At 36.6% G+C, this 12,838-nt stretch overlaps 1 protein-coding gene across 4 annotated transcripts in view; it reads right to left on the bottom strand.

Annotated features, from left to right (window-relative positions):
- MAP3K7 (mitogen-activated protein kinase kinase kinase 7) overlaps window positions 1-12,838 on the bottom strand; it is a 76,594-nt gene that overhangs the window by 59,061 nt on the left and 4,695 nt on the right. For all 4 annotated transcript variants that reach the window (XR_013383019.1, XR_013383021.1, XM_077903058.1 and 1 more), the window contains exons 2-3: window positions 2,086-2,196; window positions 305-370 (exon numbers count right to left, since the gene is read on the bottom strand). Coding sequence is in view for 2 of the 4 variants with exons in the window: in XM_077903058.1 (XP_077759184.1) it covers window positions 305-370; window positions 2,086-2,196 (177 nt within the window). In the remaining 2 variants the exon portion in view is untranslated. The remainder of the gene's footprint in view (window positions 1-304; window positions 371-2,085; window positions 2,197-12,838) is intronic.

Below are 12,838 nucleotides of genomic sequence, written 5' to 3'. Positions count from 1 at the left end.
GATATTATAATATATAATAAGAGTGGAGGTGAATGTAAAAACAATCGCAAAACCTTTGAGAACTTTCAGTGCTGAGTAGACTCTGTCAAGGAATGTCATAAACCTCATAAGATGAGGTTAGTGGACAGGACCATCCAAGATAATGCCTCCAACATACTATGTTGCTAACAGACAGAAACAAATAAAGTGTAATTTTTTTGGAAATAATATAACAGATCAAAATAGGTTCATAAGCTACACACCTGCAAACATTTACCATGTCAATATTTATAGGTAGGTGACAATGAAAAAATGACAAACTTACTGGATTCAAGCAGGCTCCATATAGCTTTACAATATTAGGATGGTTCACACGGGATAACTGTCGAAGCTGTAACAAATTAAAGTTTCTTTTAAAAGATGCTAACTTTTGAGAATTGATTTCATAGCATCATTACAATTTTAGGGTGTACAAAACATTAGTTTAACCATTCAACAATCATTATTCACTATGTAGCAGGCACTGTGGTCATAAATGCCTACCCAGAATGACAAAGATTCCCTGTCCTAGAGCTCTCATGCTTTACTTGGGAGACAGACGTAAACAATTAAGGCAAAGTGCAAAGTACTATAACAGGAGTATTGAACAAGCCATGGTAAGTACAAATAAAAAAAATAAACTTCAACTAAAAACGTTAGGACACCATCCCAAAGATGGCACTGAGCTTAGTTATCCAAAGCAGAAGAAGCTATGTTACCGTCACCACCTTCATAGCTATGGCTGATCAGTCTACCAAACTCTGTGCCAGGCCCTGGTCAGCACTTTATACATACTGTATAATTCTCACATTATTATTATTAAATGCTTAAATAATAATACAGTCTGAATTACCTGTACGTATTAACTTTGATAAAAATTTTTTTTATCCTAGCTATCTTTCTAACTCCTAATTCCTAGCATTTAATACATATGCTTTTAGCTAGTTTTGTGAAAGTGCCAATGCACTCTTAGACCTTTACCTAAATCATAAACAAAAATCATGAATAAGGCAAGGCTGAGGCCACTCTTGGAGTATACTACTAGAGATCATCTTTTCTTCATGAGGACCCCAAACTATCAGCATTTCTTTCTTTCTTTTTTTTTTTTTTTTTAATTTATTTATTCATGAGAGACACAAAGAGAGAGAGAGGCAGAGACACAGGCAGAGGGAGAAGCAGGCTCCATGCAGGGATTCTGACGTGGGACTCGATCCCAGGTCTCCAGGATCACACCCTGGACTGAAGGCAGGCGCTAAACCGCTGAGCCACCCAGGCTGCCCACTGTCAGCATTTCTTAACTCATTCAATTAATTACAAAAATCCACTTCATCAAATCCCAACTCACTTCTCATTCTCCATGTTATACATTTAAAAATACCATAAAGTATATTTTCAAATTATAATTAAATTTAATCACATATAAATTTAGAAAGGTCTGTAAGGTAAAGAACACTTACCCATTGGCCAATGAGAAAAAAAGTGATAAAACCACTAATTTAAGGAACTACTGCGATCTAATATACAAAATAGTACAAAATTAATAAAGAATAAATCTGATAATTACTATTGATTACTGAATTCATGATTATTGAATTCTCCATCATCAAATCTGTAAGAGAACAGTTGTACATTTTCATGCTAAATGAGAAAAAAAAATCAAATTTGAAATTATTTCCCTGTAAAGTGATCTCATTTGAATTTCTAAAAATATTCAGCCAAAAATGAATGCATAAAATTTTCCTTCTTAATTTTAGATAACAGGAAAGAATACTATTTCTTTTCTATTTTAAAATTTAAATCCTATGCCTTGAAATAGATCTGAATTACATAGATGAGACTGTATTTTAATTCAGGGATGAATTCATTTATGTAGTTAAGAGTCTTTGCCCCAATTTTTAATCAGAATTAAGAGTGTGAATGAAAAATGTTTCTACGGCATTATCTTTGGTTCAATAAAATTGCTTAGGCTCAAGTACAGAGAAATTATAATTGGGAAACAACTTTTTCATATTAAATCCATAGAGTATCGTAGGTAAATAATTACACATTGGAAACATCTCAACTTACCTCTACAATAAAAGCTTTCCTCTCAGATTCACTTTCTATTTGTTTAATAGCAACATCTTTTGCTCTCCACTTAGCTTTGCAAACTACTCCAAAGGCTCCTCTTCCAACAACCTGAGTTAAAACAAAACAAATAAACAAACACCCATGATAATTAGAAATAAACAGATCTAGCCCAACATACAACACGGAAGCCTACTTCAAAGACTTATTGAAAGGTTTTAGAAATCATCACTATCTGGATTTGCCACTGAGCAAGTGTAAAGTTCTTAAAGTGAGGAAATGATGAACTTATCTCTATCTTTGAAAGTTTATAGAATAGACAGCTCTTCACTATCAGATAAAACCAAAACATCAAACAACAAAGACTCCCTGGAGCAAGAAAACAAATTAAAACAGGCAAGATGAATGGCAGAGGATAGAAAGATGATGTTTGGGAAAACAAATATAAAAAGAACTTACTATCAATGTTTTAAGCTATCATATTCATGAAATTAAAAATAGCTTTTGAATAATTCAGTAGGGGTATGAAATGGAGGGAAAAGTATAAAAATATAGATGCTATAAGACTGGCCATCGTGAAGGCAGACAAAACATGTATTACCTATACAATGGAATACATTCATCAAGAGAAAAAAATGAACTAATTGATACATGTTACAATATGGATGAGCCTCAAACACACTATGCTAACTAGACACAAGAAATCACATGCTGTATGATTCCATTGATATGAAATATCCAGAAATCCACAGATAGGAGATGAGTAGTTGCTTGGAATGGAGTAAAAACTGGGATTAAGGGCAGCCCTGGTGGCTCAGTGGTTTAGCACCACTTCAGCCCAGGGTGTGATCCTGGAGACCTGGGATCAAGTCCCACATGGGCTCCGTGCATGGAGCCTGCTTCTCCCACTGTGTCTCTGCCTCTCTCTGTGTGTCTCTCATGAATAAATAAAATCTTAAAAAAAAAAAACAAAACTGGGATTAACTGTAAATGGGTATAACTCAATGTCAAGGGGATGAAAATATCTGAAAACATATTTATGGTGATGGTTGTATAACTTGGCAAATTTGTACAAATGACTAAACAGTCCAAATGGGTGAATTTTATGATATGTAAAATATCTCATTAAAGTTGTTTTTGCAAGTTATAAAATGAAGATTGGCCATCTACTGTTGACAGCTAAGTGATGGGTACCTTATGGGTTCACTGCTTTCTCACACTATACTTTCTACTTTTACCAATGTTTGAAATTTGCCATGATATAAAATCAACAAAAGAATAGCTTTTGATACTTGTAAAACAAAATCATTAGATGTTTATCATTGTAAAGGACCTTAGTTAAGTGCCATCTACTCCAATTTTTCAGCTTCCAATGTATCTAAGTACTTTGTGTCACAAAGCTTTTTGCTTAAGTGAAATATCTACCTCTCTGTACATCTCTCGTTTATGATGTACTTTCTGTGTAGTGCTTTACATACATTACCTCATTTACACAACTACAAGAGACAGGTACTAATGCTATTCTTATTTTACTGTAAAGCACCTAGTATTAAAGAAGTAAACTGCCCAAGGCTACATTAGTAAAGACTTAGTGCAGTTTGATGCCAGAGACTTTAACACCAGAATGTTAGGAATCCTAATATATGTACACATATATTTCTATTCTATGTCAGAAAGGTAACAGTTATCTTTCCTTGGAGGAGGAGTTTTCACTTCAGATAAACTTACAAGAACAAATCCCTGGGCACAAAGCTCTTTTGTAACAAAGCTAGCTATGGCTAAGGTGATCAGATAACTTATTATTTTCATCGGAATGCTTTCTAGCATAAGAAGGAAGTGCTAATTACCAGGACAGTAGCTGTAAACTGGGATGTATGGCCACTCTAGCCATAGTGCAAATTCTTTTTTTTTTTTTTTTTTTTAAGATTTTATTTATTTGTTCATGAGAGAGACACAGAGAAATGCAAAGACATAGGCAGAGGGAGAAGCAGACTCCCTATGGAGAGCCTAATGCAGGACTCAATCCCAGGACCCTGGGATCATGACCTGAGCCCAAAGCAGATGCTCAACTGAGATACCCAGGTGCCCCACAGCTCAAATTCTACTTCATACATTACACAAAGTAGTATAGACATTTTTCATGTTAAATAATGCATAAAATCACCCAAATGGTTAACCATGTGCCATTTATTGAATGTTTACCATGTGCCAAGTACTAGTCTATGTGCTAATCATGCATTAACACATTTAATTCTCCTCCATTTTATTTTATTTTAATTTTATTTTATTATCTCTAAGTATTTTTTAAAAGATTTTATTTATTTGTTCATTAGAGAGAGAGAAAGAGTGAGAGCGAGAGCGAGAGGCAGAGACATAGGCAGATGGAGAAGCAGGCTCCATGCAGAGAGACTGATGTGGGACTTGATCCCGGGACCATGGGATCGTGCCCTGGGCTGAAGGCGGTGCTAAACCGCTAAACCACCTAGGCCGCCCTATCTCTAAGTATTTTTTATTAAGTTTTTAATTTTAATTCCAGAATAGTTTACACAGTATATTACTTTCAGGTATATAATATAGTGATTCAAAAACTATACATTATTCAGTGCTCATCACTCTTTAATCCCCATTATCTACTTCACCAATCCCATCTCCCACCTCCCCTCTACTAACCATCAGTTTGTTCCCTAGAGTTAAGAGTCTGTTTATCTTTTTATTTTCCCTTGGTTCATTTGTTTTGTTTCTTAGGTTTCACATATCAATATGTGAAACCATATGGTATTTGTCTTTGACTTATTTTGTTTGGCATAATACTCTAGCTCCACCTAGGTTGCTGCAAATGGCAAGATTTCATTCTTTTTTATGGCTGAATAATATTTCAGTGTGTGTGTGTGTGTGTGTGTACATGACATCATCTTTATCCATTCATCAGTCGATGGACACTTGGGCTGCTTCCATATCTTGGCTACTGTAAATAATGCTGCAATAAATGTAAGGAGGCCCATGGATCCCTTGGAATTAGTGTTTTCATTTTTTTGGTAAATAGTAGTACAATTACTGGATCATAGGATAGTTCTATTTTTAACTTCTTAAGGAACTTCCATACTGTTTTCCACAGTGGTTATAACAGTTCGCATTCCCACCAACAATGCATGAGGGTTCCTTTTTCTCCATATACTCCCCAATACTTGTTTCTTGTTTTTGATTTTAGCCACTCTGACAGATGATGTGAGGTGATCTCATTACAGTTTTGAATTGCATTCTCTGATGATGAATAATGTTGAGCATCTTTCCATGTGTCTGTTTGGCCATCTGTATGTCTTCTTTGGAAAAATGTCTGTTCATGTCTTTGACCCATTTTTTAATTGGGTTGTTCTTGAGCACTGAGTTGTATCTCTCATAAGAGAAAGAAACCACATCAGTCATTTGAACTAGTCATCCAGCTATTTTAACATGAATGGTTATTGGCTAACCCTGGCAACATCAGAGTATGGGAAAGAGTACACACAGGCTCTAAAACTCAACAGACTTGAGTTTGAATATAGGTTCTGTCTACCTATTAGCTATTAATGCTGGGGAGATTAACATCTTTGCACTTCTGTGTTTTTCAACAGTGTTCTCAGTGATATCTACAGGGTTCTTAAGTGAGCCAAAGCCACACGTTTTCTTAAGTCCTACAAAAGAAAAACTGTGTAGAGTTGGGTATGAATAAGTGTAAGAGAGCTGTACTAATCATTTCTCTCACAATTAACCATGATAAATAGCAAACAGGTCCTGAGACAAATTTCAACTTTATGGCAACATTAGGCTAAGAAGGTAGGGATGGAGACCAGACTATTGATAAAACTATGAAATAATGACTATGAATTTAAAATATTCTTCAACCATGTATTTAAAAATACCTCAAAGCAACTGGTACTTAGTAGGTCTCCTCCTGTTTCATTTTCCTATTCTCAGGAATGTCCATGCAGGGATTCCAAACATTACATTTGTGGATCATTCACTTGTCAGAAAAACTGTTAGGTGTTGTATGACTAGTTGTGATGCACAAGTGCCATCTAGTGCCGAGATAATGGCTGAGTCTGAGTTTTCAATTTAAAATCATGGGAACAAAATGCAGACAAGTGAGGACACAATAAATTTTCTTCCATTTGCTTAAGAAAGCAATTTTTGGGAATACTTTGAACTATAAAACAAGCATATTCATGTAAGGTAAAAGCCCATGGCTTTAAAAAGCATCCACTCATGTTAGAGCCATAAGATATTTCACATATATAGTGAAACAACAGATACAAAATGATAGTAAAGAAAGTATAAGATGCCTAAGGTTGTACACCGAAACTGAAATGCATGATAAAAAAAATTGCTACGAATTCAAAGGAGAGGTTAGAAACACAGAGTTAATGCTTAAAGAATTAAATTTCTGGGGGTGTCTGGGTGCCTCAGTAGGTTAAGCATCTGCCTTCAGCTCAGGTCATGATCCTGGGTCCTGGGACCAAGCCCCACATCGGGTTCCTTGCTCAGTAGGGAGCCCCTCTCCTTTCTTCTCCCTCTCCCTGCTACTCCCCCGCTTGTGCACATGCTGTCAAATAAATAAATAAAATCTTAAAAAAAATAAAAAGAAATTTTCTCCACACCAACAAGCAATGCTCAGATACCAGCTTGGTGTCTTATAATTCAGTTCAATTCTGACACTATCTATTTGGATAGTGTAGCATCAGATCTTACAGGTTAAGATCTCATTTCTATAAGACTGCCTCTTCTCCCACAACTTCGGATGCCAGTCACAAGCCCAGGTGTCACTTGTGCTTCTGACCAATGGCTTCAGACTGTGGAGGTCCAATGACTCCCTGCTTGGGTTCAATTAATTTGCTAGAGTGGCTCACAAAACTCAAACAATTTACTTACTAGATCACCAGTTTATTATAAAAGGATATAACCCAGGAACCACCAGATGGAAGAGAACCAGAGGGTAAGGTATGCAGAAAGTGTGCAGATCTTTGATGACCTCTCCAGGCAAGCTACTCTCCTTGCACCTACCTCTACCTATTCACCAAGCTGAAAGTTCTCCAAACACTATCCTTTTGGGTTTTTATAGATGCTTCATTAGACAAGTATGATTGATTAATTCTTTGGTTATTGCCAAGTGATCTGACCTCTGGCTCCTCTCCTTTCTTCTCCTCTCCTGTCCTTGAAGGTCAGGAGGCTGAAACTGAAGTTCCAAACTTCTCATCACAAAGTAGGTTCTCCTAGCAGGAGCCCCATCCTTTGGTAGGCATCAAAAGTAACCTCATTACCATAACAAAACACACATATGCGACATACAGGAGAAAGAAGGGGAGGAGGAGAAAGATTTTTGTATCTCTCTTCACTTAGGAACTACTGAGGGTTTTTGTATCTCTCTTCACTTAGGAACAACTGAGGGTATCTCTCTTCACTTAGGAACTCTGAGTCAGAAACTGTGGACAAAAGTCAAATATATATACGAAATATACATCTGGTCATTCAGATTGCAATATCAAAAAAAACCTCCCATTTTCCAAATAGCATAACTATAGAGACTTTAACAGGAAAAAAGATACAGAATTGACCCTTGTGAGGTAGAGAAACAACTCAAGACAAAATAACACTGTTAAAATAATTTTTTAAATACCAGCTGAAGTGAGCCAAAGGTGAGTCTATGAGGGTGCCTAAAGAAACACCCCATCCCCTTCAGTGATAGGTTCAGGGATTCAGGATAGGTTAGGGATTTGAGGGCAAAAAGGACTTACCCTTCCCATTTCTCAAAGAGATCCCTAAGAGAGGGTAGCCTCACACAGCTTAGCCCACAAGGGAAGCTGCAGATGATTAAGAATGCAAGGGAGATAAACAAAGGGAGGCCCTACTCAGGTTCTCTCAGCCCCAAAAGAACATGGAAATGATACAAAAACCTCTTGCCAAGAGAAAAGTGAGGCAACTGAAAATTAGAGTCTTCTGAACTGTTGGAAGGAGGCTGTTGCAGGGCAAATTGCTGGAACCTATATCACAGGCAGTGAGATGGCAGACAACTCAAGTACAGGGAGCTAAGTGTAGAGCTTGGCTACATTTTGGAGAATCAGTGAAATCATCCTCCTGACCTTTAAGGACAGGAGAGGAGAAGAAAGGAGAGGAGCTGGAGGTCAGATCACTTGCCAATGACCAAAGATTTAATCAATCATACTGTCTAATGAAGCATCTGTAAATTTTGGAGAATCAGCTAGAATCTTACCAAAGGGTAAGACCTAGTCAGTAAGCAAGGGAGAAATAAATCATTTCTCCTTTCAAAGCGGTAAAGGTGAGGTTCATGTCAAGAAAATAATGAACTTCATTTGTTTACTCCTTAAAATAGTAGTTTTTGGTCTACTATATCTAGCTACCATTTAGGATACCAGAGATAGAGCAATAAATAAGACAAAGGCCTTGATCTACATGGAATGTGCTTTCATTTGGGGCTGGGGAGCAGACAACAGACAAAACGATGAATGAGAAAAATACCAGATTGCAAAAAAAAAAAAAAGTCATGTAGAAAACAAAAAAGGAAGATGATAGAACAAAGAGACTAATGGAAATTTTGGGATGGATAGTATGGTAAGGCCATCTGATGAGGTTACTACCTTGATACTTGAATAATACAAGGAACCAACCAAAGAAGAATAAACAAGTAATGTGATGGCCCTAAGAGGGGGAAAAAAACCCCATTCCCTATTCAACAATATTTGAACGCTGTCTACAGACTAGGTGGTATTCTAGACCCTCAAGATATAGAAGTGAACGAAATAAACCATAATCCTTTTTCCTACTGCTTATATTCTTGTGGAGAGACAAATGAAGCAAGACATACAAGAAAACACATTTTAGTAAATAACAAGCATGCTAAGAAGTAAAGGAGCAAACTCTTGTGTGTACACACACAAATGCACTACCCCCGCCCCCACCACACCGCCAATTTTAAACAGGGAAGTCCTGTAAAGCTGCACTGAGAAAGGTGACATTTTAGTGATGACCTAAAGAAATATTTGGAGTGTTTGATGTGGGTGGTGCACAGTGGAAAAAGGGAAGAGTGATGCCAGATAAGGCTGGAGAGACAGGCAGAGTCTGGATCCTGAATGGCTCTCTGCATCATGAAAAGGATTTTGGATTTCACTCTAAGTGCAATGGGAAGCATATTAAAAAAAAAAAAAAATCATTCTAGCTCTTACATGAAAAATGGATTGTAGGGAAGCTAGACTATATAGAGAGACCAAAGAGGCTATTTCAACAGTTTAAGCAAGAGAGAATAGCTTAGGACAAGGTTGATGGTAGAGCAGAAAAACAGGCAGATTTGGGGTATGTTTTATTATAAGTTTAAAAGAGTTTGCAGGGGTGCCTGGGTGGCAATCTGTTATGTGTCTGATTCTGGTCATTTCAGGATTTTGGGATTGAGCCCCCCACTGGGCTCCCTGCTCAGTGGGGAGTCTGCTCTTCTCTCTCCTTCTGTCCCTCCCTCCCTACTTTTCTCTCTCTCTCTCTGCCTCAAATAAATAAATAAAATCTTTAAAAAAAAAAAAAAAGAGCTTGTTGATGGTCTGCATGCAGGCAGGATGGGCAGAAAGAAAATAGATGAATTAAGGATAATGTCTAGATTAGGCAACAGCTTAATGAAGGAAAACAAAGAGAGTAGGCAGATTTTTGTAAAATAACACATTTAGCAACTAAATAACAGCATTTAGTTGTTTCTAGTGAATCAACTGGATGAGATTACCAAAAAAGTAGTCTCTAAATACTTGGGCCCCAGAACTGAGTTCTGAAGAACTTTAACATCTTGAAAAGAGAGGAGAATAAAACAGCAAAAACTAGGAAGGAACGGTCAATAATGTAGCAGGCAAATCAGATTAGTGTCATAAGAACCCAAGGGAAGACTTCCAAAAAGAAACCAAATGCAAAACCAGCAAAAGCATTAATTCAATGGCTCTCAAATTGTGGTTTCTGGATCCAAAGCATCAGTATCACCTGGAAATTTGTGAGAAATATAAATTCTCAGGTTCCAACTCAGAAGTACTGAGTCTGAGGGTAGGGTCTAGCAATCTATGTTTTAACAAGCTCTTTAGGTGATTCTGGTTTGAGAATGATAATACTAGGTTATATTAAAAACATAATTAACAGAGAAACAAGATACTCTGGTGGAAGCTATCACATAGACCAGGGAGTCCTCTCCTGTTGTTGATATTATTTATGAAAGTTTTCCAGAGCACTAAGATGCCAACTTGGGCGGGAAGAAAGGAGAAAAAGGGAATTTTTGTGAACAATCCAATATTTTTCCTTATACACAGTAGATGAGTAGAAATGAGTGGCACACATGGCAAATTGAGACACATTTGCAACTAAGGTAAACAATGAAAAATCCAACATTCAAACTACAAAACAAGGAAAGAAAGTCACTTTTTACTTACTACTAAATTTTTAATTCAAGTTCACAAATCAAATATGCTTTTTGGATAGAATTCCTATCTGAACATAAGTTTCTCTGACACATTATCATTAACAATTATTTTGAATGACAGCTTTCTCCAAAGATCAATTTTCAGCAAGGGTGTAAAAAAGGGCACATATCCAAATTACAAGTATCTCTCCCCATCACACACGTCCATACAAAATGGCAAACTCAGAAATAAATACTAGATATTTTTCACAATCCCTCATCTGTAAAAACAGAAAAACAAAAGGAATGCAAAGAGGACTTTGGCTTTAAAAGGGAAGTCAACTTAGAAATATTTCCTCCTAAATTTATGAATTCATTCTAAATTAAAATGTTGTTAGATTAATTCTCTTATGACATGCATCTACCCCCCCCCACCCCCATGGTGTAGTCTTCTTGGTTTTGGGTCCACAACTTTAGTTTCATATAGTAAAGCAGATTTAAATGTAATTTTTAAATGTAATTTTTTAAAAATTCTTTATTTATTTATTCATGAGACACGCACACAGAGAGGCAGAGACATGGGCAGAGGGAGAAGCAGGCTCCACTCAGGAAGCCTGATGTGGGACTCAATTCTAGGACTCCAGGATCACACCCTGAGCCAAAGGCAGATGCTCAACCACTGAGCCACCCAGGCGTCCCTTAAATGTCATTTAAAAAAAAAAAAGAAAAGAAGAATGAGAGTGCAAAGACTATTATCAAGCAATTGATATTAAAAAGCACAAATATCAAAATCAGGATTCATTCTGTTATGTGTTTAAAGAAAGCAACTCCTTTAAAAACGAATTTCTTTAGGATGGAAGACTATTCCTTTATCCAAGTCATGTTACTAAAAACAAATGGACAAACAAAAAACCCACTTAAACTATACTAAATGGAAAAGGATGTCTTTGTGCTCTTAATTTACTATGAAATATTATTCTTAATTGTCCCCAATTCATGTTATTTTTAGTTCAGTGATTTTAGTTGTCACATCAACTTGGCCCTGTTCTATGGACTATGTGAATGGACCCTGGCTATGCTGCCACTGCTCTGGCTAGAAATACGGAACATGACAGAACAAGCACAGATCTTACATTAATGTGTTAGAACTTAGAGCTTCCAACTATTTCAGAACTCAGAACTTCAATATCTATTAATAAACTGTGGCAGAGTAGAACTGCCATCTGCTGACAAGACAGTCTTGAAAACATAGAAGTAAAGCTTTGATTATTCAAACTTATTTTTGAATTTTCATGCAGTTTTTTAAAACCTGCCACAGACATCTGACACAGTTAGTAGGCCTTTCTTTCAAATTATATGCCCATGTCATCTTTTAAGCTAAACACACACAATATAAAAGTTATCATGTACCTATCTTCACTGTGATAACAATTCCAGATTTCAAATGAAACCAATGATCATAAAGTTTCACATGGAAGAGGGCAGCCCGGGTGGCTTAGTGGTTTAGCGCCTGCCTTTGGCCCTGGGTGTGATCCTGGAGACCTGAGATCGAGTCCCACGTCAGGTTCTCTGCATGGAGCCTGCTTCTCCCTCTGCCTGTGTCTGCCTCTCTCTCTCTCTCTCTCTCTCTCTGTATGTCTCTCATGAATAAATAAATAAAATCTTAAAAAAAAAAAGTTTCACATGGAAGAGTTTATTAGTAATTTTTGATACCCACAATTAAATACTAACAAATCTAGAGACTCCGTTTTTTCAGGTCGCTATAAACAAAGTTTTTTCCCATTATCAGTTGTCTATAAACATCTAAACTACAAAATAAACATCACTACCAAAAGTTCTTTCTATATTTCCCTTTAAAACAAAACCTTTGGGTCTCTATAACAAAGTTTAAGAACATGTAAGTACTGTAGTGATTATATGTGCCTTGCTTATTATATTATACTTGAGGTCAACACTGTGGGTCTCCCTTTTAAAAAGCAACTATACCAAATAGGGTCTTCTTAGGATTTTAGTAATAACTCACTAGTGGTTTACTTACAGCATCTGACCCTTCACGGCGTTTTTAAAACCCCTGCTAAACCAAAGTATTTGCTAGGTATAATGGAGTATAATGGAATCAACATTTGGATAGAGAATCAGATTTCACTTCTAAGTGTAAATGCTGCCTTAGCCAAATCACAAACTCATCACAACCTCTGGTTTGTATCACATACAATAAAGAACTGGATGAGCACTAAATCCTCATGATTATGCTGTGATAACTTCAACTACTCCTTCAACAAATATTTACAGAAAAAATAGGTGCTACACATTGGTGTTACAAGTGTGAATAAGGCACCT

This window comes from Canis aureus, chromosome 7 (genome assembly GCF_053574225.1).
Source record: "Canis aureus isolate CA01 chromosome 7, VMU_Caureus_v.1.0, whole genome shotgun sequence".
NCBI lineage: Eukaryota > Metazoa > Chordata > Mammalia > Carnivora > Canidae > Canis > Canis aureus.
This window is presented reverse-complemented; position numbering and strand designations above follow the sequence as displayed.